The sequence below is a fragment of the Pipistrellus hanaki genome (assembly GCF_964339955.1).
Source record: "Pipistrellus hanaki genome assembly, chromosome: 2".
Lineage (NCBI taxonomy): Eukaryota > Metazoa > Chordata > Mammalia > Chiroptera > Vespertilionidae > Pipistrellus > Pipistrellus hanaki.
This window is the reverse complement of record NC_140504.1, coordinates 3,225,729-3,253,602: the sequence shown is the minus strand read 5'-3', so window position 1 is coordinate 3,253,602 and position 27,874 is coordinate 3,225,729. Positions and strand designations below refer to the sequence as shown.

The 27,874-nt window shown below is 46.7% G+C and overlaps 1 protein-coding gene across 1 annotated transcript in view; it reads left to right on the top strand.

The window, feature by feature from the left end:
* The window catches only part of KCNJ6 (potassium inwardly rectifying channel subfamily J member 6), a 136,387-nt gene that overhangs the window by 79,406 nt on the left and 29,107 nt on the right, over positions 1–27,874 (top strand). Inside the window, exon 3 of the mRNA XM_084873680.1 lies at positions 22,434–23,354. Within this exon, the coding sequence (XP_084729806.1) occupies positions 22,434–23,354 (921 nt within the window). The remainder of the gene's footprint in view (positions 1–22,433; positions 23,355–27,874) is intronic.

Here is a 27,874-nt window from a genome sequence, read left to right as displayed (position 1 = left end):
CATGTGGATGCACCATCCTGTGTCATCAGGAGAGGGAGAGCATGGTGAAGGGGGTGGGATTAAGGGCAGGATCATCATCCACAAATAGTTGCTGAGTGCCTACTGTATACAATCCACTGTGTAACAACAGCCCAGGGATTCAGAAACCCTCAGGCCCTGAGACTGCCTGCAGTGGCTGGTAGCTTTGTAGAGCAACAGATGGGCACAGGGAAAGATAGGTTTCCTCACTAATTATGAATTTCTTTGTGGATGAAAAGATCTCTCAAATGAACTTCCATTATTTTTCCTGAGAAGATGTAATTATTTCGCAGTATTTTTGTTGCGTTAATGCTGTGGCCTAGCATATATACAGCATATAGAGTATAACATCAAGAAACCAAGACAGATGTCTTTATACTACTGAAATATGTAAATTATCCTTTTATGTTGTTTTAAATGTACTTTATCAGATTTAGTCAAGAATACACATTTTTATGATATAAAGCAAGAGATGTAAAAAAAAAAAAAAAAAAAAAAAACCCATAAAGTAAAAGATGATAAAAAGCCAAATAAACTCCCCGAAAGTTTTGGCTGGAAGATAGTAAAGAGCAAGAGAAACATATGCTGTACAGATGAAAATTGAAAAATACTAAGGTGGCAGCATAATCACAGACATTCCACCCAAATCTCTGAAGCTTTATAATTTAGTCTTTTAAAATTAAACCCATTTAGAATATTTAATTTTGCAACATTGCTTGTTTCTTTTTGCACTGCTGGAAAGATCGGAGAATAAAACTTAAGGATATGATGATTTAAAAATAAGTACTAAGTGCCTGAATTTAAAAATAAAAACAGGTAATTTCCATTTTCAGTAACCTGTAAATTGCTTGGATTTCGATACTGTAAAATGTGTTGTGTAAGCATGCACAAACGTGTGTGCATGTGTGTGTGTGTGTGTGTGTGTGTGTGTGTTTCTACCAAGGAATCCTGAATGTGTAAACATTAATTATTATAAATCAAAACTGACCATCTAAGGTTTCTGCTTCACCAAATGGCCATAAATGCATAATATCTACAACTGATAAATTCTCAGCCTGCTCTGTCTCCACTGGGCATTCTTTGGAGATGAGGGTATGAAAATTATTTTTTCAAATATGATTTTGGGTCATTTTTTTAGTTTTTTATTATTTGTTTCTATTATAAAATATCTTTAAGAGTAGGATCATTCTCTAATTATAACTTACCATGGGTGAAATAATAGCAAACTAATGGGATAAGATGCTTCCTATTCAGAATTTTATTTGTGGACTGGAGCTGTGTACATAAGAGTTTCCTAACTATTTCTCATGCGATTCTAGTGTTGCAATACCCATGTGTGGGGGATTGGAAATAATTGTTACATATTCAAATACATCTCATACTATGTTCACTTTTAGACCTCTCGGGTCCAGTAGCATTGTAAAGGCTATGAGAACTCCCAAATCAGACAAATCACTTTAGCATAATTTCTCAAATGTATTTAGCCAGAGAAGGCAAAATAGCATACCTTTTGTATATAAAGCTATATCTACGTCAGTCAGAAAAACATTCATTATAATATAGGTGGTCATTACAACATTAATTATTATAAATCAAAACTGATCATCCAAGCCTGGTCCACATGGCTCAGTGTTTGAGCGTCAAGCTATGAACTAAGAGGTCACAGTTCGATTCCCGGTCAGGGAACTAGCCTGGGTTGCAGGATCAATCCCCACTGTAGGGCGTGTAGATAGCAGCCAATCAATGATTCTTTCTCATCTTTGATCTCTCTCTGTCTCTCTCTCTCTCTCTGTCTCTCTCTTTCTGTCTCTTTCTCTCTCTCTCTCTCTCTCTCTCTCTCTCTCTCTCTCTCTCTCTCTCTCTCCTTCCCTCCCTCTTTGAAATCAATAAAAATATTTTTTTAATTAACCATCTGAAAAGTCTCCTGGGTCCTGAGCCCCACTTCTGGGATTGATGAGAAGATACCCATTTCACACCCACCAGAAGTTTAGATCAAATGGTCAGGGTTTTCCAGAGAAGCAGATATTTCCTGCAAGGAATTGGTGAACAGCATTACAAAGGCGAGTCTGAAATGCTCAGGGTATTTCAGGAACAACAAGCTAGAACTCTCGGGCTTGAGCTGCAGCCTCTGTCCACACACGGAATGACGTTTCCGCTCTGCTTTTAAGGACTTACAACTGATTGGATCAGGCTCGTCCACATTATCTAGGTCAGGGGTCGGCAAACTCATCAGTCCACGGAGCCAAATATCAATAGTACAATGATTGAAATTTCTTTTGAGAGCCAAGTTTTTTAAACTTAAACTTCTTCTAATGCCACTTCTTCAACATAGACTCGCTCAGGCTGTGGTATTTTGTGGGAGAGCCACACTTAAGGGGCCAAAGAGCCTCATGTGGCGCGAGTGCCGCAGTTTACTGACCACGGATCTAGGTGAATCTTTTTTACTTAAAGCCAACTGATTATGATGTGTAATCACATCTACAGAACACTTTCATGGTAACTTTGAGATTAATATTTGAGTAAGTAACTGGGGGCTGTAGCTTAGCCATGTTGATAGATGTAAAAGATCGCCATCTTTGCCAAATCTTCATTCTTGAAGAGTCTGGACCGTTACTAGTCCTGCGAGAATTGGGTTTTGCAACTTTCCCTTGACTTTAATCACAGGGCACAATAGTGCTAGGAGATGCTTGAGAAGATCTCCTGTATTCCAGACATACTCTTTATTATCTCCATTGAGTAGTAGCAATCCAATTTTCCCTTGGTAATCAGGATCAATCTCCCCCCGTCGGTACATTAACCCCTTCCTTTTCCTGTTGATTCAGAGGCATGAGGTGCCCAAAGTGGTCAGTGGCCCTCACGGCTTCCAGTGCAAAGGATTTGTTGTGTCTCTTGGTAGAAATGTTGCTTCCTCTGGGAGTGAGACGTCTAGACCAGCAGAACCTCAGGCTGAGAGATGGGAGGCAAACATTTGTCCGGTGGTTAACGAGGGGTCATAGTGAGTGAATCTGTGAGTCCTGGCTATGGGGCGATCCGCACCATATACCGCACCGCAGAGCACACTTCCCTTGCCCTGCAAAGTATTTCTACCTGGTGCACTCTTTAAAGGGCCAGCCCACCATCTTATCAGGCCACCACCTGTTTCGAGATTAGGTGGGGAAATAGTAAAACTGTGAATTCCGTGAGCATGGCCCACTACCCCGCTTGATTTGTTATGAAATAAATTCCTTGATCAGAAGCAATGCCGTAGAAGATCATGCAGCAGATGAGAGATTCTCTAAATGCCATGGGTTGCAGCTTGGGCAGAAGCACTGCTTGCAGGGAAGGCAAATCCAGACGATGCATCTATTCATATAAGAACAAAGTCCTGTCCTTCCATGGTGGACGTGATCCAATGTAATTGATCTGCCTGCAGGTAGTGGACTGGTCACTTCCATGCAGTGGTGCCATATTGGGAAATCTGCATTGACCCAATCTGCTTCTTGTAGACTGGGCATTCAGCCGTAGTTGTAGGCAGGTTGGTCTTGTGAGTTTCTGATTGGTGCACAACCTCCATCCCTGCCACCAGGGCCACTTTATTCTTGAGCCCATTGGACAATGTCAGGAATGTCTGGGAAGAGAGGCTGACTGTATCGACAAAATAGGTGCTCCTGTCCACCTGATTATTAAAATCTTCCTCCCCTAAGGTCATCTGTTGATGAGCATTTACATGGGACATAGATCATTTCACATCTTTTTCCATGCAGAGAGATCTATCCACATGCCTTTTCCCAGACCTCCTTGTCAACAATTTGCTAATCACATTCCTTCCAAATTTCCATCTATCCATGCACACTATTGCCAAACCCATGAATACATATAGCCTCATACCTATGGTCATTTCTCCTTCCAGACAAAATGAACAATCCGGCGTGGTGATTAAAGTGTGTACCACTTTATCATCTCATATTATCATCTCCATTTGTTAATGAAGTTCTGTCTGTGCCCAACTCTATGGCTGGATGGATAAGACAATAATTAATTCATCATGGGCCTCTAAGAACTCTGCAGCCCATGGTTAAGTGCTTGTTCTCTTCTAAGTTGGAGGCCAAAAGATTATTTTTTTCCAAAAGGAGAGTAGTTGCCCTAAACTGGTTTGGCTCAATGGATAGAGCATCGGCCTGCGGACTGAAAGGTTCCAGGTTCGATTCCAGTCAAGGGCATCTACCTTGGTTGCAAGCACATCCCCAGGAGGGGGTGTGCAGGAGGCAGCTGATTGATGTTTCTCTCTCATCGATGTTTCTAACTCTATCCCTCTCCCTTCCTCTCTGTATGGTTACAGAGAGGAAGGGAGAGGGATAAAATATATATTTTTATATATAATACATATTTTATATTATAAAATATATATCTTTATATATTTTAATATAAATATATATATTATATATGAAATATATATTTCAATAAAATATATTTTTTTAAAGAAAAATAAAGTTCAAAAAGAGAGTAGTTATCCACAGAGGATGGCAGGGATTTGCTACCAAACGGTAATGATCTGCCCTGTGACTCAACTATAGGAGCCTGCCAACAGCTTCAAATGGCATCTCTCTCTGCCACTGACACTTCAAGCACATGGCTTCAGAGATGCTGGATCATATGGTCCAAGTGGCAGAACAGCTTGTCTGGCAGGCTGGACCTGTTGCAGAGCCTTCTCTTGTTCTGGGCTCCACTCAACACTAGCAGCTTTTCAGGTCACTCAGCAAGTAAGCCAGAGTTGCACACCCAACTGAGGAATGCATTGCCTCTAAAATCGAACGAGGCGCCCTAGACATTGTGCTTTATTTCTGGTTGTAAGTGGGCCACATTCAACAATTTATCCTTCGCCTTAGAAAGGATATCTCAGCATGACGGTAGTGAAACCCAAGGTATTTCATTAGGGTATAAGTTCCCTAAACTTTGGTGGGATTTATTCCCCAACCTCCGGCATGCAAATGGCTCACCAAAATACTAGAATAGGTGCTACTTCTTGCCCAATCAGCATGTCATCAATGCAATGAACCAATGTGATATCTATAGAAGGTCCCTGAAGACTGTATTAGAGTCAAATGCCCCTGAGGTAGCACAGTGACGGTGTATTGCTGGCCTTGCTAATTGAAAGCAAACTGTCCTTGATGGTCTTGATTAATAGGTCTAAAGAAAAAAGCATTTTCCAAATCAGTAGCTGCATACCGGGTACCAAGAAATGTGTTAATTTGTTCAGCAGCAAAACCACAGCTGGAACAGTAGCTGCTACTGAAACCACCTTCTGACTGAGCTCATGGTGCTCCGCTGCCATTCTCCAGACCCCTCTGTCTCTGTACAAAGGCAAGTTGAATGGGGTGTCTTGGGAATCATCATCCCTGCATCCTTCAAGACCTGAATGGTGGCACTCATCTCTGCAATCCCTCCAGGAATCGATATTACTCTGGTGAACCGCAGGGATGTTTGGGGTCTCCTAGAATCGGGTCAGTTTAGACCCGGCATCCAATAAACTCTGACATGGCCAAGCATTTCCCTTCCCCAATTCATGACAACCCTGGCAGAAGGCTTTCGGTCCCTCTGGAGAAGGACTAACACTATGAAAGCTGGGTAACGTCCTGGGGTCCTTCTTCAAGGGGATGTAGACTACTCTTCATTAAAGAGCTTCTGAGTCTGGAAACTGGACCAACGCTGGCCATTGTTTGAGGATCCATAACTCTGTTTTGGACTAGATCTAGAACTCTTCCATGTATATGGACCAAATAGAAACTCAGCAGACTGTTCATCTGTTTCTTTTCTAAAGACACCACGATCACTAGCCCATGCTGTGGTTCTCTCTGAGTCAGACTATAATGGCTACTGCTTTGACTCCTCTGTCCATTAGAGTAATCACGACCACCTTACATTTTGCAATTATGTGCCGACACTTGGCTTCTGCCCCCGGGGATTCAATTATTCTCATTGCACTTGGGGGTTTAAGTTCAAAAGTAGCAGCTAGCACTCTCATGTCTTCCCTAAAGAAAAGAGAGTGCACTGAAGTCTTCAAGAATGTTGGAGTTACTTGCATCAATTTATTTCTCACACTCATGGTGGAAGGCATGTCCTGTTGTTTTCCCCTCCCCCACCCCCACCTGAGTGAGTGAGCAGGTCAGAGACACATTAGCACCTTTTCCCTGTGACCCTCGATTTTCAGGAGAATTAGAGAGTTCGTTTTCCACCTCTTCTAACCTTGCACGAGCTCTTAGGGGAAATGACTTGGACATGCAGGGCTGTGCAAACTGACATCATCAGTGCAACTTAACCTCAGCCTAATAGCTGGACTTCCCCAACACAGCTTTCCACACCAACTCAAAGATAAGTGCCCTTAACATTCGATTGTGCTTTGTCCTGTTCCTGTGTCACCCACCTTGTACTAAGAGGCAGAAGAATTAAATAGCATAGAAGGAAGTCCTATGTATGAATTCCAGGCCAACTTCCCACCAGAAGCACAGGGACAGCCCCAGCCCTAAGCCTGTAACCTCAAGGGTTTATTAGGGATAGTAACACCTACATCCAAGAGTATAAACAAATTATGTCCAGCCAGCATGACTCAGTGGTTGAGCATTGACCTATGAAGATTACAGTTCAATTTCCAGTCAGGGCACATGACATGCCCAGGTTTCAGGCTGAATCCCCAGTATGGGTCATGTAGGAGGCAGCTGATCAATGATTCTCTCTCATCATTGATGTTTCTGTCTCTCTCACTCTCTCGCTTCCTCTCTGAAATCAATAAAAATATTTTTAAAGTACATACACATTAAATAAATCAAATGGGGACAAATTCATAATACAGTGTCCATGGCACATCACAATTTGTTCCCTTCTTTTCCAAACAGCAGGAAAATTGAGAGGGTTCGCGGTGCTATGTATTATGTAACTCCAGCACCACCTTCCAACTTGTCGATCCAGCTGTTTTATCTTGATTGCTCAGTTTTTCATTTGTCTTCTTCCTTACTTTTTTCTTTAGCTTGACAATTTGTTAAGAATAAGAGACTGCTATTTTGAGTTTATTCTTGTGTATGGTGTAAGTTGGTGGTCTAAGTTGGTGGTCTAATTTCATTTTTTTGCATGTATCTGTCCAATTTTCCCAACACCATATATTGAAGAGATTATCTTGACTCTATTATCAAATATTAATTGAGCATAATGGCTTGGGTCAATTTCTGGGTACTCTGTTCCATTGCTCCATATGCCTGTTCTTGTGCTAATACTAGGCTGTTTTGATTGCAGTGGCTTTGCAGTTTAGCTTGATATCTGGTGTTTTGAGTTCTTCAACTTTGTTCTTCTTTCTCAAGATTGCTGAGGCTATTTGGGGTCTTTTTTGGTTCCATATAAATTTTTGGAGTGTTTGTTCTAGGTCAATGACATATGCCATTGGTATTTTGATAGGGATTGCATTGAATCTATTAATTGCTTTGGGTTGTATGGACATTTTAATGATGTTGATTCTACCAATCCATGAGCATGGTATATTCTTCCATTTGTGGGTATCTTCCTCTATTTCTTTTTTTCAATGTCCTGTAGTTTTCCAAGTTGAGGTCTTTTACCTCCTTGGCCAAGTTTATTTCTAAGTATCTTAAATTTTTTGTTGCAATGGTAAATGGGGTTGGATTTTTTTTCCCATTTCTTTTTCTGATAGTTCATTATTGGTACATAAAAATGATATCAATTTCTGGGTGTTAATTTTGTATACTGTGTTGCTGAATTCATTTATTAAATCTAGTAGTTCTAGACCACCAACTTATACCATACACAAGAATAAACTCAAATTTTATAAAAGACTTAAATGTAAATTGTGAAACCCTCAAAATCTTAGAAGAAGCTATAGGCAGCTAAATCTCAAATATCTCTCATAGCAATATGTTTACCAATACATCTCCTAGGCCAATGAAAATAAGGAAAATATAAAGAAGTGAAACTACATCAAAATAAAAAGCTTCTGCACACCAAAAGAAACCATAAACCAAATGCACTGCATGGGAGAACATATTTGCCAATGATAATCCAATAAGGGGTTAATTTCCAAAATATATTGTATAAGGAACTCATAAAGCAGATACACAGAAGGCCAAAAAAGATACACAGAAGGCCAAAAAACATATGAAAAAATGCTCAAGATCACTAATCATCCGAGAGATGCAAATTAAATGATTTGTCCAAGGGTGACAGTGGGGTATTAAAATCTCCTACTATGATTGTATTGCTATTAATCTCTCCCTTAATGTCCTCCAGCAGTTTTTTTTTGTTGTTTTTTTTGTTTGTTTGTTTTGTGTGTGTTTTTTTTTTTATGTATTTGGGTGCTCCCTAATTGGGTGCATATATATTTACCAGGGTTATTTCTTCTTGTTGGATTGCTCCCTTTAGTTTTATGCAGTGGCCTTTGTTATCTCTTGTTATGTCCTTCACTCTGAGATCTAATTTGTCAGATATAAGTATTGCTACCCCAGCTTTTTTTTCATTTCCATTCTCCTGGAAAACCTTTTTTCATCCCTTCACCCTCAGTCTGTGTGCGTCTTTTTTTCTGAGGTGGGTTTCTTGTAGACAACAGATGTATGGGTCTTGTTTTCTTATCCAATCTGTTACCCTATGTCTTTTGATTGGAGCATTTAATCCATTTAATCCATTTAAACCAAAAAACATTTAAGGTTATTGTTGATAGGTACTCATTTGACGCCATTTTTATTCTATACCCGTGTTCCTTCTTCGCTTCCTATTTCTTTATTTTTACAGTAGATCCTTTAGCATTTCTTGCATTGCTGGTTTGGCAGAGATAAATTCCTTCAGTCTTTTTTTGTCTGTGAAGCTCCTGATTTCCCCTTCAATTTTGATTGATAGCCTTGCTGGGTACAATATTCTTGGATTCAGACCCTTCCTTTGCATGACTTTGTATATTTCATCCCATTCCCTTCTGGCCTGATAAGTTTCTGTTGAGAAATCAGTTGCTAGTCTGATGGGGGTTCCTTTGTATGTAACTTTCTGTCTCTCTCTGGCTGCTTTAAAGATTCTTACTTTGTCGTTGGTGTTTGCCAATTTAATTATAATGTGCCTTGGCGTCAGTCTTCTGGGATTCATTTTGCTTGGGACTCTGCGAGCATCTTGGATTTGTGTGGGTTTTTTCTTCTCTATCTCAGGAAAGTTTTCTGTCATTATTTCTTGAAATACTTTTTCCATGTCTACCTCAGTTTCCTTTCCTTCTGGAACCCCTATTATTCGGATATTGTTTTGTTTTGCATTGTCCCAAAGCTCCCATAGGCTCTCCTCCTGCTTTTTAATTTTTTTTTTCTAGAAGCTGCTCTAATTGGGTATTTTTTTCTATGCTCACTGATGCAGTCCTCTAGTCTACTAGATGCTTCATCTAGTCTACTCTTGATGCTTTCTATTGAGTTCTTCATGGTAGCGATGTCATTTTTCATTTCTTCTTGGTTCTTCTTCAATTCCTCTTGGTTCTTCTTCAGTTCCTCATGGTTCTTCCTCATTTCTTCTTGGTTATTGTCAAATTTCCCTTCCATTCTTTTTAGCCATCCTATGATCAATACTCTGAATTCTTGCTCTGGTAGGTTGCTTGACTCTAACTCATTTACTTCCTTTTCTGGTGATGCCTGCTTTTCTTTCATGTGCGGGCTATTTCTTTGTCTCCCCATGGTCTCTCTTTTCAGAATGTCTGGTTATGTGGTGTTCCTTCTCCTTTCCGTGGGTGATCGAAGAACTCCCTTGAATCCATGTGTTTGCGCCAATTGGGGCGTCACAGCTGCACGATGGTCTCCTCTGGTGTCGAGAGATGCAAATTAAAATGACAATGCGGTACCATCTCACACCTGTCATAATGGCTATCATCAACAAATAAACAAATAACCAAGTGTTGGCGAGAATGTGGAGAAAAGGGAACCCTAGTGCACTGCTGGTGGGAATGCAGACTGGTGTAACCATCATGGAAAACAGTATGGCATGTCCTCAAAAAATTAAAAATGGAACTCCCATTTGGCCCAGTGATCCCACTTCTAGGAATATATCCTAAGAAGTCAGAAACACCAATCAGAAAGAATGTATGCATCCCTATGTTCAGAGCAACACAATTTACAGTAGCTAAATTTTGGAAACAGCCCAAGTGCCCATCAGCAGATGAGTGGATAAAAAAAAGCTGTGGTACATTTCCACTCTAGAATACTATGCAGCTATAAAAAAAGAAAGAAAAGAAAAACCTTTTACCATATGCCAGAGCATGGATGGACCTGGAGCGTATAAGGCTAAGTGAAATAAGCCAGTCAGAGAAAGACAAGTATCACAGGATCCCACTCATATGTGGAATCCAATGAACAAAATAAACCGATGAACAAAATAGGTCTAAGACATAAAACCATGAACAGACTGGTGAATTTCAGGAGGAAGGCAGAGGTGTGGGGTATGGAGGTGAGGGGGTTGATTACAGGGAAACTTAGATGCATGTATGAACACAGACAATAGAGTGGTGAAAACCTGGGAGAGACAGGTGTGAGGTGGAGGGGATCAATGGGGGAGAAAAAACACAGCAAACAAACAAAGGGGACAACTGTGATACTTACAACAATAAAGGACAAAATAAATTAAAAATGTTTAATTTGTTTAAATTTTAAAATAGGAGAGGCTGCCAGGAATTTGAGATACAAGTGCAGTAACTCCTAAACCACTTAGAAGTTTTCCTGTTGTGCTATTATTAATGTGTGAATTCAGAAGCCATAATAAAAGCACATGGTCCCTCAGAGGTTCCCCGAATCTCCCCGATGTCCCTGCCTGCCCTGCCACATGAGATGTCCCTGTTTGACACATCACACAGTAGTGGTTTCTGGCGGCCGTGTCACCATGACCTGCATGGGGTAGGGGGGAGGAGGTGCTCACAGTGGGCCTCCAAGAATTAACCCTACTCACCAGGCAACTCAGGCAGGACACACAGGCTGACATATGGCTGAGAAGAAAAAGTCAGACAACTCGAAATGACTCATACAGACACTTGAAAATAAAAAATCCACACACAGCCACCTACAGTATTTTAATTTAAAAATCCTACCCAAGTCCCTTGCAATTATAATTGTCATGCAAGCCCACATATCTAAAAAGGTTTTCAGTTCTCACATACAATTTCGCAGACCTCCAGACTTCTGCGTCTCCCTCTAAGTTCAGATCCTTTTCCAAGCTTGGTGCATAAAATACAAACACCAATGTAAGCTGAAATCGAACCACTTCATGAAACATAAAAATTAAACTTAAATCTCATCTCAGAGTTTTTTAAAAGACAACTTCAGGTATCTCTGATGCCTGGTGAACATCCCCAAGTCCCTCAGGCGGAAGTAGGGACTCGCCTCCAGGAGCCAATGAATGACTGGCACTCGTCCAGCTGGCTTCTGGCCATGGTGACCCCAAGTGAGACCGCCTCCAGCAAAGTCACCCAGAGTGAGGCCAAGGGACCTGGGTCTTGTCTTGACTTCAGGCCCTGACCTGGAGGGAAGTCCCCAGGGAGAGAGCTGCGACCCCCACCTTCCCCCATCCCAAGAGGCACCAAATGGCAAGAGAATGCTGAGGACTGAGAGGGAAAGTCAGGAGGCAGCAGAAAGCAAAGCCGTGGTGCACCCCACACAGTTTGTTGGGACGGAGATTGCAGAAGGAAAGCTCGGTGGCAGCTGCCCAGGGAGGCACCTAGGGTCCAATCTGCATGAGAATGTTGTGAAGCATGGCACTGCCAGGCCAGTGGCCATGGAATGCTCCCATCGGTCGACGCCCGTAGCCATTCATCACAGTCCCGGGTTATTAATGACTCACCAGACGTGGGAGCCTGGCTTCAGGGCCCTGTTGGCCCCATAGACTGTGGAGGTGGGTGGTACAGGAACAGGCTGGGAAGGTGTACTCCTGCCTCGTGCCCTTGCCTCTCTCCATCTCCCCATGGAGGCAGCAGCCCTAGGCAGGCGTTCCAACGTGTGTGTGTGTCGCCAACTACCGGGGGGCACAGCCCTGGTTCTCAGGCTAGGCAGATGGGGAGCACGACCTTCCAGATGTTGGATGTCTGCATTTTTCCATCCAGAGCTCCTTAGTTTTGCAAAAAAACTGATGGCGCCGAAACCGGTTTGGCTCAGTGGATAGTGTCAGCCTTTGGACTAAAGGGTCCCAGATTCAATTCCAGTCAAGGGCATGTACCTTGGTTGCAGGCATGTGCCCAGTGGGGGGGGGGGGTGCCTTTTGCACACCCCCCACTGGGTACGTGCCTGCAACCAAGGTACAAGGTACACCCACCACTGGGTACATGCCTGCAACCAAGGTACATGCCTGATCGATGACTCTCTCTCATCAATGTTTCTAACTCTCTATCTCTCTCCCTTCCTCTTTGTAAAAAAATCAATAAAATATTTAAAAAAAAAAAAAAAACTGTTGGCAGGAGCTTGCATCATGCTACAGAACCGCATGCTATTTAAAACTTATGAATTGTGCATTTCTGGACCTTTCTGTTTAATATTTTCAGACCACACTTGACTGTGGGTAACTAAAACTTCGGAAAGCAGAACCATGAATAAGGGGATATGCTCTGTGTAGGTCAAATGCACCTTCTACAGATCCTCGCTGTGCATAGGTTGTCTTGAGCTTCAATAAGCTTGAGAAATTCTGAGGAAAATAAATTTAAGCATATTATCTATATATATATAAAAGGCTAAGTGACTGATCATGTCAGTCCAACTAACCAACCGGCCAGTACATATGTCAGTCCAACTAACCAACTGGCAACTTAAAAGTAAATGTTGACTCATGCATGATACATATAAAGCCCTCACTGGCGCCAATTGCATGCATGTTTTAATTTTATAATACTATATTATATATACTATTTTGAGATGTAATTCTTTGCAGTAATGTAATACCACATGAATCTTTCTTCTAATTAATTTCCTTTCAATGTGCATGAATCCATGCACTGGGCCACTAGTGTGTGTGTGTGTGTGTGTGTGTGTGTATATATATATATATATATATATATATATATATATATATATATATATATAGTCATTCCCCAGGTCCTTCCCTTGGCTAATCCATCCAGTCACCACTGACCTCTGCCTCTGACATGCTGAACAGGTCTTAGTCTTGTGTCCACAGTGTTGCAGGCAACTGCACACTGCTATGGGACACTGTGCAGGTCTTGTGTTCGCAAGCAGGCTCGGAGCTTCCAGATGGGCCTGCCCATCTGTGTCTTAGATCGCTTCTGAATTTCCCACTGTTCCCAGGACAGTGTTGGGCTTATAAAAACAGGGATTATTATAGCTACAAATCGTGTGCCTTCTTCGGCCCGGACACTATCATAACTGCTGCCATTTGTTCAATGTCTGCTCTGTAGCAGGTGCAACGCTCGAGTGATGTATTTATTTCTCACAGTAACCCCGAAGGTAGGTCTGATTATTCTCATTTAACAATTGAGGAAACTGAGACTCAGACGTGACGCGGCCAGAACAAATGCACGCAGATTGCAGATGGAACAGCAGAGTTCCAACTCAGACCCGCCTGCCACCAACGCACATGGCCCTGTCACCAGGCTACTCTACCTGCCAACAAGACTATGTCCCCAATTCTCCCTTGAGCCCATTAGGGTAGCATTCACCCAGTTTGCCAATGAAGGGCCCCCTGAGTGGGCAGCAGAGCACTGTGGGTCCCCAGTGGGACCCCGTCTGGCTGACTCCAGGCCCACTCCACAGTAACCAAGAGCAGAAGGGATTCTTGCTCCAGAGGGAGACCATCAAGTCCAAGTTTCCTGAGGGACAGGAACACTCTGGCTCTGCTTCCTGCCATATAAGTTGGTTTCTTTTGGGTCTCACTTTCTTTGTGCACAATAAAATGTGGAGGACAAGGAACTGAAGATGTCTGGGGTTGCAGGACTGCTGCAGTCAGGCAGCTCCTTGAGCAAATCCCAGCCGGTGGCCTGTCCTCTGAGCAGACCCGGGCCTGGGAAAGGGGCGTGGTGTGGCCCGCAGAGCACAGCCCCCTCACTGCCCTCATCGGAACACTGCTGTGCAGTAGACAAGCCGGCTGTGGTAGTGGTCCCGAAAGGTTCTGATGGTTTCAACTGTCGATGGTTCTAAATCTTAAAATAACCTTTAAAAGAGCAATCGGGATATAGAATGTCAACCTCCTTCCTCCAGCCCTGGCACAGTGACCTGGCATCTCTCTCTGTTAAGCAATGAAATGGCACATTTTCCAAGGCCATCTCCCATGCACGGAGCAGCTAACGTTAGTCCTCTGACCTCACAGTGGCTCCTAGACATTCTAAGTTCAGGGTCACAGGATGAGGCCCCCCAACTAATGTTAATAGGACCCTTGGCCCTTTTGTAGCTGTCAGGAGTTCCCAGCAGATGGAGGCACTGTTCTCCACACATCTGTGACATTACACTTCCTGTCTGCCCAGATTTCTGAGTGTGATCCCCTCTCATAATCCCAGTAGCTCAGCACAGCGCAAACCAGCTCTCCTCCCCACGGCATATCGGACACAGATGACAAGCCGGTCCCCAGGGAGGGAAATCCGCAGGTGAGGACTCACAGGAGAAGACAAGCATCGGGCAAAGGGCCAAAAGGAAGTTCCTAATTCCACACGTCATGTGTCATTTGCAGCGACAGCTCGGAGTTGTCCTTCATTGTCTCGGGGGTAACGTGGGAGCCCGGATCACAACAGCACAATCTCCTTGACCTCAGCCGGCAGCATTGTAGCGCGAATCCACTGCCACTCGGCACCTTCCCCAAAACGGTTAGAAGCCAACCTTCCCTCATTTAGAAAATAAATGAGCTTTCCTTTGCCTAAGACAATTGCTTTTCAGAGTGGTAAAACATACACAACATAACCTTTACTGTGTTAACCTTCCTTAAGTGTTTGCTTCTGTAGCACTGAGCACATTCTCACGTTTGTGCAGCCGTCACTGCATCCATCCCCAGCTCCTCCTCATCTTCCCCACCTGACACTCCACGCCTGCGAACACGGACCCTCCCTCCCCCGGCCCTGACACAGCCACTCCACTTCTGTCTCCATGAATGTGGCTCTTTAGATGCCTCAGGTCAGTGGAGTCAAACAGTGTTGTCCTCTGGCGACTGGCTTGTGTCCTAGCCCAGTGGTCAGTAAACTCATGAGTCAACAGAGCCAAATATCAACAGTACAACGATTGAAATTTCTTTTGTAAGCCACATTTTTTAAACTTAAAGATTATAGGTAGGTACATTGTTATTAACTTAATTAAGATACTCCCAAGCTGACTTTTGCTAAAAACTCAAGGGGCCAAAGAGTCGCATGTGGCTCTCGAGCCGCAGTTTGCCGACCACTGTCCTAGCACAATGTCCTTCGGGCTCGTCCATGCTGCAGCAGGCATTGGAGAGCCTCCCTGCTGAGGCAGCACCCCATCCCGCTTACCTGTGACTGATGCTGCTGTGAACACAGGTGTACACAAATCTGTCCACATGTCTTCTCCTGACCTGCAGCGATGGGAAAGCTTCGCCTGGGCTGTGGCGAAGCCACGTTCCGCTGTTTGCAAAGCTAGATGCAGATTTGATTCGAGGAGTCTGCTGAAATACACTTTCCCTGAAATTCACGTTGGAAAGTGAACCAGTGTGCAGCACCTCCATGACACAAAGCCTGAGAGAGACGGCCCCACATTCTTCCCAGCTGCCTCCTCCCTCCCCAGCTCACCTGCCTCTCGGGGAGCAAACTTTATCCCTGCATCTCCATGTCCTGTCCCTCCACCTCTGCTCCCCGTTGACTGCCACTCCCTCCAACACCTCACTCTGCCACTGCCCCTTCCTTATAGCACAACCTCTCCCCTTTGGCTTCCTCTCCGCATGTAAAAGTGCCCTATAAACACCCATCACGCACACACACACACACACACACACACACACACACACACAGAGTCTGGCCCCGTCAGCTCCTTCCAGCTCTGTTTTTAAGCACATCCTCTCCAAATCCTCTCTCACACCCTCTCCCAGACCAACCACTCCTCCGCACCTGGTACAACCCACCACTCAGCCCTCACCACCCTCACCAGAGGCAGCAGTGGTATTAGTCTCCTGTGGCTGCCACAGCTAACTCCAAGTGGTGGCTTAAGACAATGGAGGTGTATTCTCTCACAGCCCTGGAGAGAAGCAAGGTGTCAGCAAGCTTGTGCTCCCCCCGACAGCTCTGGGGAGGGTCCTTCCTGACTCTCTCAGCTTCTGGTGACTCCAGGCATCTTTGATTTGAGAACATCACTCCAACCCCTGCTTCTGTGCTCAGGTGCCCTCCCTGTGTCTCTGGGTGTTCTTTCCTGTCTCTTATGTGGATGCTCTATGGTAGGGGTGTCGAACTCAATCAGAGAAGGGGCCAAAATCTAAAATCCAGCCTAAATCGCGGGCCGAATGGTTTACTGAACAGTCATAAACTGACAATGTCATAAACTGACAGCGGAGTGCAGTGATGACAGCGCGGTGCGGGCCACATTGCAAGGCCTGGAGGGCTGGATTTGGCCCGCGGGCCTTGTGTTTGACACATGTGCTCTATGGGATTTGGGTCCAGTATGACACCATTCATTACATCTGAAAAGACCCCATTTCCAAAAAAGGTTACAATCTGAGGTTCAGGGAGGATGTGACTGTGGGGGAGACGCTACTCAGCCCAGTGCACTAGTGAGTCCCCATTTCCAAGCCCAAGGATGTCGCCCGGTGGTCTCTGCAGTGTCTGTTCCGGTTATTCAACACAGTGGCCTCATGTTTCCTACTTATTTTTTTTAGATGATCGAAGTACATTAAGGGAAAAAGCTAAATATAGAAAAATCAAAGAGAAAGCAAAAAAAACACCCACAAACTTACAACTCAGAGATAGATCAAAATGAACATCTTGGAAAACATTCTTCTACACACACACACACACACACACACACACACACACACATGAACACACACACATTATTGCAAGAGGGTAATACCATGTTTCCCCGAAAATAAGACCTAGCACATGGAAAGATAAGACATCCCCTGAAAATAAGACCTAGCGCAACTTTGGGAGAAAAAATTAATATAAGACACTGTCTTATTTTCGGGGAAACAGGGTATATGCAGGGTGGGTTCTATGTTCCTTATTCTGCCTTTTTTGCTTAGCACTTTGGCTGGGCAACCAGCCAAGTCAATGAACACATACCATTCATTCAATAACAGGGGCGGTGTGCTGGGCACTTGCTCCAGGGCCTTCGATTCATCTGTGAATAAAACACACACCGATGCCTGCCCTCGGGGAACTTCCCTTCCCACGGGGGCCAATGGGCAGCAGAAAATTATAAGAGCAAATGACCTCTCAGGCTGAAAGGTGGCAAATGCTACAAAGAACGGCACAGCAGGGCCAGAAGGGGACCTGAGAATGGGCAGCTGTGATTACTGGTTCCAAAGGGGGTTAAACAGGCCATTAAGAAGGTGATCTTGGTGAAGACCCCAAAGCACGGGAAATCATTTTTCTTTTTTTTTTAATCTTTTTTTTAAAATATATTTTATTGATTTTATACAGAGAGGAAGGGAGAGAGATAGAAAGCTAGAAACATCGATGAGAGAGAGTCATCGATCAGCTGCCTCTTGCACACCCCCTAATTGGGGATATGCCCGCAACCAAGGTACATGCCCTCGACCGGAATCGAACCCGGGTCCCTTCAGTCCCCAAGCCTCTATCCATTGAGCCAAACCGGTCTCGGCGGGAAATCATTTTTCATGACCGCATAGTATGCCATTGATGACAAGTGCAAACAGGTGTTTAGCCGGTGCTCTGCTGATAGATACCTGGATCGTTTCTAGTTTTTCGCTGCTATCAGAGAGGCTGCAGTAGAGCCCTGAGTGCAACTGGTGAGCGGGTGTGGAACAATTCCCTCGGGATCAATGCCCAGCCCCTGAGCCACGGCATCCAACCGTTTCTAAATCGTAAGACTTCCTGTCTCCTGCCCTCCAGAAAGACTGTGGTCAGCACCTACCATAAAGCATCTGAGTTCCCAAGCCCACCGCCTTCCCAGCACACACTGCCCATCTGCTGTTGCTTTTCTGATGTTGCTACCTTTGGGGGAGGATTGGTTACAGGTGCCCGGCTTTGGCTTTGCCGTGGCTGGACATGTGCTTGTCATCTCCGTGTACTTCTCTCCCAAGCCCCTTCTCCGTCTGCTGTGGCCATGTTTCCCACGGGACACATGCTGCTTTTATGAATTGGGGATGTATATGTTACGTGTTGCCAATATGTTTGCTGGTTTGTCTTCCTACTTTCCTTACAAACATTTCAAATTTTCATGTTGACAAAAATAACAGTGTTTTAAAATAATTTCTGGATTCCTAGCATGGTCAGAACAGCTTTTCTAAATTTTAGAATGATAAAAATACATCTCCACTCCCTCTGTAGGGTTTTTTTTTTTTTCCTTTGCATTGAAATCCTTAATTCACTTGGAGTTCATTTTGATATAAGAAATAAGGAAGGGCATAGCCGGCATGGCTCAGGGGTTGAGCATCGACTTATGAACCACCAAGCGCCTCGGGGCCTCTCTCAGATCCTCTTGGTGCTGTACACACTTCACTGTTAGCAGTTCTTCACTGTTAGCCCTGGTCAGCCTGCGTGCACGATGCTGGAGCAGGTGCAGCGAGTTGGAGGGAGGTGAGGGAGGCTGGCAGAGGGGGGAGGGGAGGCCTATGTGGACAGCCAGGGGGCCCTGGGGCCACGGGGGCTGCGGCTGAGGTGGTGAGTGGGTGTTTGCACCCAGGTCTGCGCAGGCACGCAGGGAGGATGTCTGCTCTCCAGGCCTCAGCTGCAGCTCGCTCTGCTGAGCAGCCCCAAACGCTCTTGCAAATGCAATTCAGATCACCCCTCAGTTCACACCCTGGGGTTCCAGGGAAGAAAGAAAGGCCGAGAGCTATGTGAGCATTCCTTTCTGGGTCCCCCTGCACGCCTCTGCACCTCGGAGCTGGGGCAGTGTCTCTCCCCTGCCAGGGCCCCTGCCAGGGAGCTGGACACAGCCTCCAGCTGGGCCCCCACTCCACATCCCACACCCCACACCCCACACCCCTCTCTGGCCTGGCCCCTACCCCTGGGACTCCTGCTTCAGTCTCTTCCAGTCCCCAGGAGTTCCCACCTCACTAGAAGTTTGGTTTCTCTGGCCTCTGAGCCTGTTTTCCCAGCAGCCCCTACAGGCCAGAGGCCCGGCCTCCCAGCCCCATCGCAAGGCAAGAAAAATTCTCCTCGGCCCTCACGTCTCTCGTGGGCCTAAGAAATAAATGGAGCATAAGACAGATTAGCAGGAGAAAAGCAGACACGTGTTATCAAATTTCTCTGTGTACCTGGGAAGCCTCAGGACACTCAGACAAAGAACAGCTTGGGGGAGAACTGGCAGGACAGGGGGGTTGGGGCTCTGGGCTGTGCACGGAGAAGGAGTGAGCAGGTGGGCCTGGGTTTGTTTGATGCGGTTTGTTCAGGCAGATCCTCGGCCCTGCCTGCCCTGTCTCCCCCAAAGCTGTGAGGGCGCCTCTGGCGTGGAGTTAGCTCCTGGTTTCAGGAGGACAGGAGGGGTCAGCGTGTGCTTCTTGCACCGCCTGCTGCTTAGGCAGGTTTGGGGGGCACCTTCTGAGCCCCTTCCCCACCTCCCCGGGGACACACCTTGCCTGCACCCCGGCCTCAGCCATGGCCGCCCCGAGGCCACCTTCCCACCTCGCTCCCAGTCTTTTGGCTTTCTTAGTTTGCTTGCTTTTAAAAGGCACTGAGTCCCACGTGACTTACACTCCCCACCTGCTGGTTCGTTACAGATGCCAAATGCAAACATCCCCCTCCCCCATCCCACCCCGGCCCCCTCTCCCCGCTCCTCCCACGCAGCCCTCACCACGGTCCCTCTGCCTGACCCCTGTCCGGGTCAGTGCCGCTGCCCATAACATGCAAGACGAGGCTCAAGTTTGTACCAGACACTGACTGCACAGTGGCGAACACACTCACTTTCCTTCTTGTTTCTTGGGCCCGGGCCCCAGGCCCCTCCCCGCCCGCGGCAGGGCAGGGGCACCGGAGGGGCACACACGCTCTCTAAGGGCAGAAGTGGGCATCCAGCCCGTGGCCACCCCTCCATGCGGAGGAGGCCAGGGAACGTGCTCCGTCCTGAGCCGGCAGCGGGGAGCAGGTCTGGGGGATGCTGGCCGCTCCCGGCGCTGCCCAGGCCCCTCACCACGCGCTCTCACTGTTCACACGGGCCCCCAGCTCAGAGCCCGCCGGGAGCTGGAGGTGACGGCGGAGCCAGGAAAAGGGGGAGAGCAGCCTCAGCGTGGGTGGTGGGGGCGGGCGTGTACTTCCTCCCTGACATTTGGAGTCTGAATCCCGCTGGAGACTGTTAAAAAGCAGCTAATCTGACAAACCCGCTTCTCCCTGGAGGCCTCCAGGAGACCAGGGCTCCGGTGGCTTTGCACGTCAGGAGCTTAGCACCTGGGTCAGAGCGAGACACTCGCCAGTCTCCCCACCTGCCAGGGCGTGGGCCCAGAGCTTGTCCCGCAGGAAGCTATATTCGAGACTCCCACTCGGGGCAAAATGAACAGTGAGAACTCAGCTGTGACCACTCGGGACCATAAGCATCATGCCTTGGGGAGCGCGGGAGTGTTGGCAGTGAGAGGGACGTCACCTTCACGTCCATCTAGATTCTCCATCGCCTCCACCCTGTCGCAGCCTCAGCTACTACCCTCTCACTCCTGTCCTGATATCTGTTCCAAGAAGGAGGCAGAGGAGGAGGGAGAGAGGAGGAGGACCAGAGTGAGAAGAAGGGAGAGGAGGAGTAAAAGAGGAGGAGGATGAGGAGGAGAAGGAGGAATAAGAAAAGCTTCTCCTTTACAAATGACAAGCTAAGGAGGGCCAGGATCGAAAAGTCCAAGTGGCTAAACCCAACAGTCTGCTCTGCAGACCAGACGCGGCCTCTTCCTGGGGCTGAAATAGAGAGCAGACCTATGCCACCGGAGCCATGGGCACCACTGGAGTCCCCAGCTGCTTCCTTAACCGGAAGAGTGTTTTCTCAGCAGACCGCCTTCCTCCTTTAACCAAGGGGACAGGCCGGAGTGGCCGTGGACAAAGCGCATGGCAGCGTCCGCAGAGAGGAGAGCTGGGGAGAGAGACTGCCATAGACAAGCCCCTGAGGCAGCTTGGGAGGAGCTGGCTGGACAAGCGGCTTCATGCGGTGGCTTCTGTGTGTGCACTCACAGCAGCCGCGCCACACTCACCCTGGCACACAGACTCCAGGGAGGCTTCCTGATGCGTGAGCGGTTCTACCGATGCGCTCACCACAGGGCCTTCAGCAAAACACAATGCACGCCCGGACTGCGAATGGCCAACATAGAGGCAGGAACCAAACCAAATGTGTAAACTCTCAAAAAGAGCGATTTCCGCCCAACTTTTTAACCTTGGCATTGAATCACCAACAAAAACCAGACCTTTTCCTTAAACTCTGAGATCTGGGTGACAATGTAAAGATCTTGCCCTGAGACATAAGGAAAGCAGCAGAGGAACAAGTCAGTGCGAAGGAAAACGTATTCCATGTCAATTCCTGGCAGGTATGTGGTTCCCTCCAACAGCCCCATGAACGGGGCATCTTGGTCACCGCTCTGTGAGTGTGGGAGCTGAGGCTCAGTGAGTTCGGACAGTGCGTCAGTCTACCTGGGCTGCCATGACAGGGCTCCACATACTGGGAGGCTTAACCGACAGACATCTATTTCCTCACAATTCTGAGGGCTGGGGATTGGAGGTGGAAGAACCAGCAGGGTTGGTTTCTGTGACTCTGGTTGGACTGGGAGACCTCTGCTTACAGATGGCTGCCTTCCCACGGCCCTCACATGCCCCTTCCTCCCAGTACACATCCTGGCATCTCTTCCTCTTCTTATAAAGACACCAGCCCTATAGCACCGGGGACCCACCATATGACCTCATTCAACCTTACTTACCTGCTGAGAGGCTCCATCCCCACATTGTGGGGCAGGGAGATGGAGGCGGGGAGTGATATAAAAATGGCATGTCCAAGAGCCCACATTAGCAAAGTGGAAGAGCAGAGACTGTTTGAATCCTAATGTCTCTCTATCCGCAGTGCACAGCTCCCTGCCAGGGTGACTCTCAGAGCCTGCTGGCCAGGAGACCCTGCACAGCCCGGAGCTGTCTGCTGGGCAGGGGGTGAAGCTCCAACACGAAGGCAGCCGGCAGAGCACAGGAGGCCAGTCCACTCCGGGCCTGTCCAGGCGATGCCACACAAAACTCACTCTGCTCTGTGCACAGCTACACCAACGGTGTTGGGTTTCCCGTCCATGTCCCGCACACGGTGTGGTTTCCCATGATCCCCTAAGAGCCAGCATTTCACTCCTTCTTTCTTTTCTTCTCTCCAAACCACCAGCTAACGTCCTGGAGGGCGACTCCATGGACCAGGACGTGGAGAGCCCCGTGGCCATTCACCAGCCAAAGTTGCCTAAGCAGGCTAGGGACGACCTGCCCAGACACATCTGCCGGGACCGGACCAAAAGGAAGATCCAGAGGTACGTGCGCAAGGACGGCAAGTGCAACGTGCACCACGGCAACGTGAGGGAGACCTACCGCTACCTGACCGACATCTTCACCACCCTGGTGGACCTCAAGTGGCGGTTCAACCTTCTGATCTTCGTCATGGTGTACACCGTCACGTGGCTCTTTTTTGGGATGATCTGGTGGCTAATAGCGTACATCCGAGGAGACATGGACCACATAGAGGACCCGTCGTGGACTCCCTGCGTCACCAACCTCAACGGATTCGTCTCTGCTTTTTTATTCTCCATAGAGACAGAGACCACCATCGGTTATGGCTACCGGGTCATCACGGACAAGTGCCCGGAGGGGATCATTCTCCTCTTGGTCCAGTCGGTGTTGGGGTCCATCGTCAACGCGTTCATGGTGGGATGCATGTTTGTGAAAATATCGCAGCCCAAGAAGAGGGCGGAGACGCTGGTGTTCTCCACCCACGCGGTGATCTCCATGCGGGACGGCAAGCTGTGCCTGATGTTCCGCGTCGGGGACCTCAGGAACTCCCACATCGTGGAGGCCTCCATCCGCGCCAAGCTCATCAAGTCCAAACAGACCTCCGAGGGCGAATTCATCCCCTTGAACCAGACGGACATCAACGTCGGGTATTACACCGGGGACGACCGGCTGTTCCTGGTGTCGCCGCTCATCATCAGTCACGAAATCAACCAACAGAGTCCCTTCTGGGAAATCTCCAAAGCACAGCTGCCCAAAGAGGAGCTGGAGATCGTGGTCATCCTGGAAGGGATGGTGGAAGCCACAGGTAAGGTGCGCCCCCTCGGGGGTCTCTGAGGGACCCGGGCCCCCTCTAACGGGGTCCCATGGGTCTCACATTCTTATCTATGGGGAAGCTGAACACCGCTTACTGTCACACCGCCCCCTCACTTCAGGACGTGTGTGCCCACGTAGCTTATCACGTCCAGTCTATCCACCAAGAAGGCTAGCCTTCTCTTTTCAAAAGGCCTTTGGAAACAAATGAATAAACGAGTGTTTTAAAAACACTGCTTAGCCGAAACCGGTTTGGCTCAGTGGTAGAGCGTCAGTCTGCGGACTGAAAAGTCCCGGGTTCGATTCCGGTCAAGGGCATGTACATTGGTTGCGGGCACATCCCCGGTAGGGAGTGTGCAAGAGGCAGCTGGTCGATGTTACTCTCTCATCGACGTTTCTAGCTCTCTATCTCTCTCCCTTCTTCTCTGTAAAAAGATCAATAAAATATATTTTTAAATAAATAAATAAATAAATAAATAAATAAATAAATAAATAAATAAAAACACTGCTTAACATAGGTTAAATTTCCAAATATTTACGTAAATTAAAACTTCTCGCTAAAGCACCTTTTGCGTGGCTCTGAAACACGGTCCATTAAATACTGGAGGTTATTGATTGCCCCGCCTGGAGGAGGACGGGGAAGCTTTCAGAGGGAGCCTGACAAATCGCTTTAATAAAAACGCAATTGCCCCTCTTCTTTGGGAGCCATTTGCAAGGCCCATGGTGTTGTTTTATGTCAGGTGAGTGCTTGGTGTCTGTCTCCATAGTCTCCCTGCTGAGCCCCCGCAGACACAGTTCTGCGGCCCCAGCAAATAACTCCAGCAGGAAAGCGAAAAGCCGACGATCCTTTCGTCATAACTCCATTGACCTTCCATCGGTGTGCTTTAGGGAAGATCGTCTGCTCTCAGAATAGAGAGCTGGTCTGCTCTTATTGAAGTCTTCGCTCATCTCTGAACTTCACACGTGTTATCCATCCCAACAGCAAAACCGGTTCTGCCCATGTTTATCTGTCACAGCCCACAAAATAGAGCCGTAAATTTTGACGTAAGCTAGCAATGGTGTCCTACAGAAAACACATAAACTCGAACCCTAATTCACCAGTTTCTTTACTGTTCTTCTGACTAGAGATAGTAGCCATGGGATCCTAGTTAGGTATGCAACTGCCCTTCTGTGCTTTGAGATCTTCAACTGGAGGCTCGGAGTTGGTTTATATCATCTGAAAATACAGGGCCCACAGACTGGCCCCAGATTCCTCATCAACCCCTTAGCCCATCCCCGTCATCCCTTCCAATGAAAGTCCTTGGCCCCATGTCTGTGCCTGCCTGTACCCTGCAGGCCAGGTCATACCTCTAGCAACTTTCTTTCCCGGTGGAAACTTTGCCATCAGTGTGTCAATGCAACCAGCAATGACAATGTGAGTGGCAGGCTTTGCATGGAGCTCGGTGATTAGAGAGGGCTCCTTTCCATAGAACTAAAGGAACATGGACCTAATCCGAAAACAGCTGTAAAGAATAACAGGAGAACTGTTGTGACATACTAAAAGACTGCTACAGATGGGAACAGGGCTATCTGTTACCTTAGCCTGACTCCAGGTGTGTTCCTGAAGCAATGGTTGTGTGTTTGGGGGAGTGGAGAGGCAGGAGAGAGGGGAGGAAGCAATTTAAACCTGGAGCCCCATCATTTCCCACAGACCAGAATCTTCTCCCAAGGGTCTGAGCGCAGGGACTCTGGATCCCCCTAGTGGTGGCCCCTGCGACACAGCCTCTGGCAGCATAACCCAACCACTTGCTCATGATGCAATTTTAATATTAGATTTCTCACTGTAAACTCTCCCAATAGGACCTGAGGGAGGGCAGTGGACAAGCCTTGTTATCACTGCCTCTCTGAGTTCCAGAAGCAAACGCCACTGGAAATATATCCTTTCTGGTTAGTGGTGTTCATCTGAGCTTCAAACTGTTGGAGCTGAGCTTCATGCTCGCTCCACCCAAAGCTCAATCTCAAAAACAAACAAACAAGAAAAACCATGAATTCGGAATAAGCAAATTATCCTGCGATGTCCCTGTGTTGGCATTCTCCCTGGGGCAGGCCCTGTCTTTCTGAGGACAGTCTGTAATGACTGAGCCTTTCGAAAGAGAGGGGCGTCATCTTTTTGATAATTCACAGTGATGCTTGCCTCTGGATCTGCTGCCTTCCACCTGCTTTCTTGGAGGAAAGGGGAGAGGTGCCAGCAAAAAAGAAAAGATTCAAAACACTTGCCTTTGTTCCTGGAAAAAAAAAAAAAAAAGCAACCCCTATTCATTTTCTATTTGAACAAAAAAAGTTTTCTAACTTCTGGAAAGTGAAGGGAAGAATGTTCTAGAAAGTTCTGGGCTTGTCTGGAAGCTGGACATGTCCTGTTCCTTTCCTGGTGGGATTCATACAATTCAGTGCTTATCGTCCATCTGATCCCTTAAGCTTCAGAGGGATGCTTCTCTTTGTGAATGAAAAGCACAGTTGGTATCTGTGGGCATTAAACAGACCCTCGGGGGAAGAAATGCTTCAATGAGTCAAAGTCACAGGAAAACATTAATGTGGACCAAATGCACACTTAGGAAAAAACAAACTCGCAAGGGCCTGATTACTCATTGGAGGGCTGGATGGGACACCAAGAGCCTTGACAACAGCGAGCTGGCACAAAACGGCTTCCGCTCTACTCATTTTTCCTTTCAGAAATGTCTTCGTTGACCTTAAACTATTATACTATCCGTGGTCTCAGTTATGGGGCCTATTTCAAGGACAAGCCCCGCATTGCAACCTTGATGTAGCGCCCTCTTCCTGTCACCCACGTGACAACTGTGGGCACACGTGGATCGCGACGTGGTATTTCTGGAGAGCTGAGCTGCCCTGGGGAGGCTGGCCACCCGGTCCTCAGTCAGCTGGTCTCAGGCTCAGCACAGAACATCTGGCAGACGATTCCAACGCCAGCAGCACTGCAGCAAGCCTGTGCCCAGCACTGAGAGTCAGGCTCAGTTTTAGAAAATGAAAGTAAGATCCTTGGGGATAGGGTGTGCACATTGCCCAGCCCCGGGGCCCTGCAGGTCCAGGCCCCAGGCCTTCCCTCGATGAGTTCTCTGGCCTCACAAAAGGCAGACTGGCATCCACAAAACACAGACCCACATCCTCAGTGGTTGGCTTCCGTCTAGTTCTGCCCAGACCCGGAGAGATGTGTACAGTGACCTCTAAGAACCTTCCAGTCATGTGATTCTATTTTTGAAATGAATCAAACCCTGCAAAATTCTGACACACACACACGCCCGCCCCCCCACCCAGACATCTGGGAACTGGCCGTGTCTCATCCCACAAATGTATTTTTTAAGGGAGGCCTTTATGTTCCTGGCACATGAGCGATTTTGAGATAGTGATGTTTACAGAAGGGTTCGTGGGTACGTAAACAAACACGCTCAGCAGCTGCGGCGAGTGTGCATTTAAATAGTAAAGCATCCATATAGACTGTTATTTATGGAGGGTAAATTGGCCCGGAGGCTAGATGACAGCCACACAGCGCTGGGCCCGTTGCCAGCCAGCTCCTCACCATAGGCTTTCTGATTGATGAACTTCCATATTTACCCCCCGCGATTATGCAACTATGACAAGCAGCCCTTTCCAACACCTCCGCCAATGTGCTCCTCAGATAGCTCCCATCAATCTGTTTTTTTTACACTTTTTATTATGTAAACTATGAAACGTATGCAAGAATAGGCCAAATAGTATTATCCACTCCCATGTACCCATCATTGAATTACTATCATTGTCAATTTATGGCCAAAACTTGTCCCCATCTATATCATCACTCACTAACTGCTCCCAGGATCATATTTCATCTGCGAAAATTTCAGTATGTATTTTAAAAGATAAGGACCCTTTTAAAAACATAACTATAACACCATTGTGACCCCAAAAATAATGAATGATCATCTCTTCAGATCTAATATCTAAGTGTTCCAATTTCCAATTGTCTCACGTCCTTTTTTAAATATTTTTAATCTGCTTGTTTGACTCGGAATGCAAATGAAGTTAACACACTGGTTGGATGCAATTTCTTTTTAGCCTCTTACTCTATGACTTCCCCTTACATTGCTGTTTTTTAACTCATTTACTTTTTCCTCAAAGAAGAAAACTTCTGAAAGATTTAAGTACCACATGGAAAAACTGGGGACAGTGGAAGTGGGTGATGGCAAACCAGAAGTGGGTGGTGGCAAAGTGGAAAATAAGACAGTGTCTTATATTAATTTTTGCTCCCAAAGATGTACTAGGTCTTATCTTCAGGGGATGTCTTATTTTTCCATGAAGAAGAATACGGTACACATTTATTGTTAAATGAAAATAAAGGAAATTTATTACCTGTATACCATATGGTAGTACAGTAGTTGTCAACACAAACCAGACAAACTGTGAATCCTACAGTATCAAGAATTTACTCATTTAGTCAATGACAATCATGTCATCATCTTCTGGAACATCATCATAACAATCAAA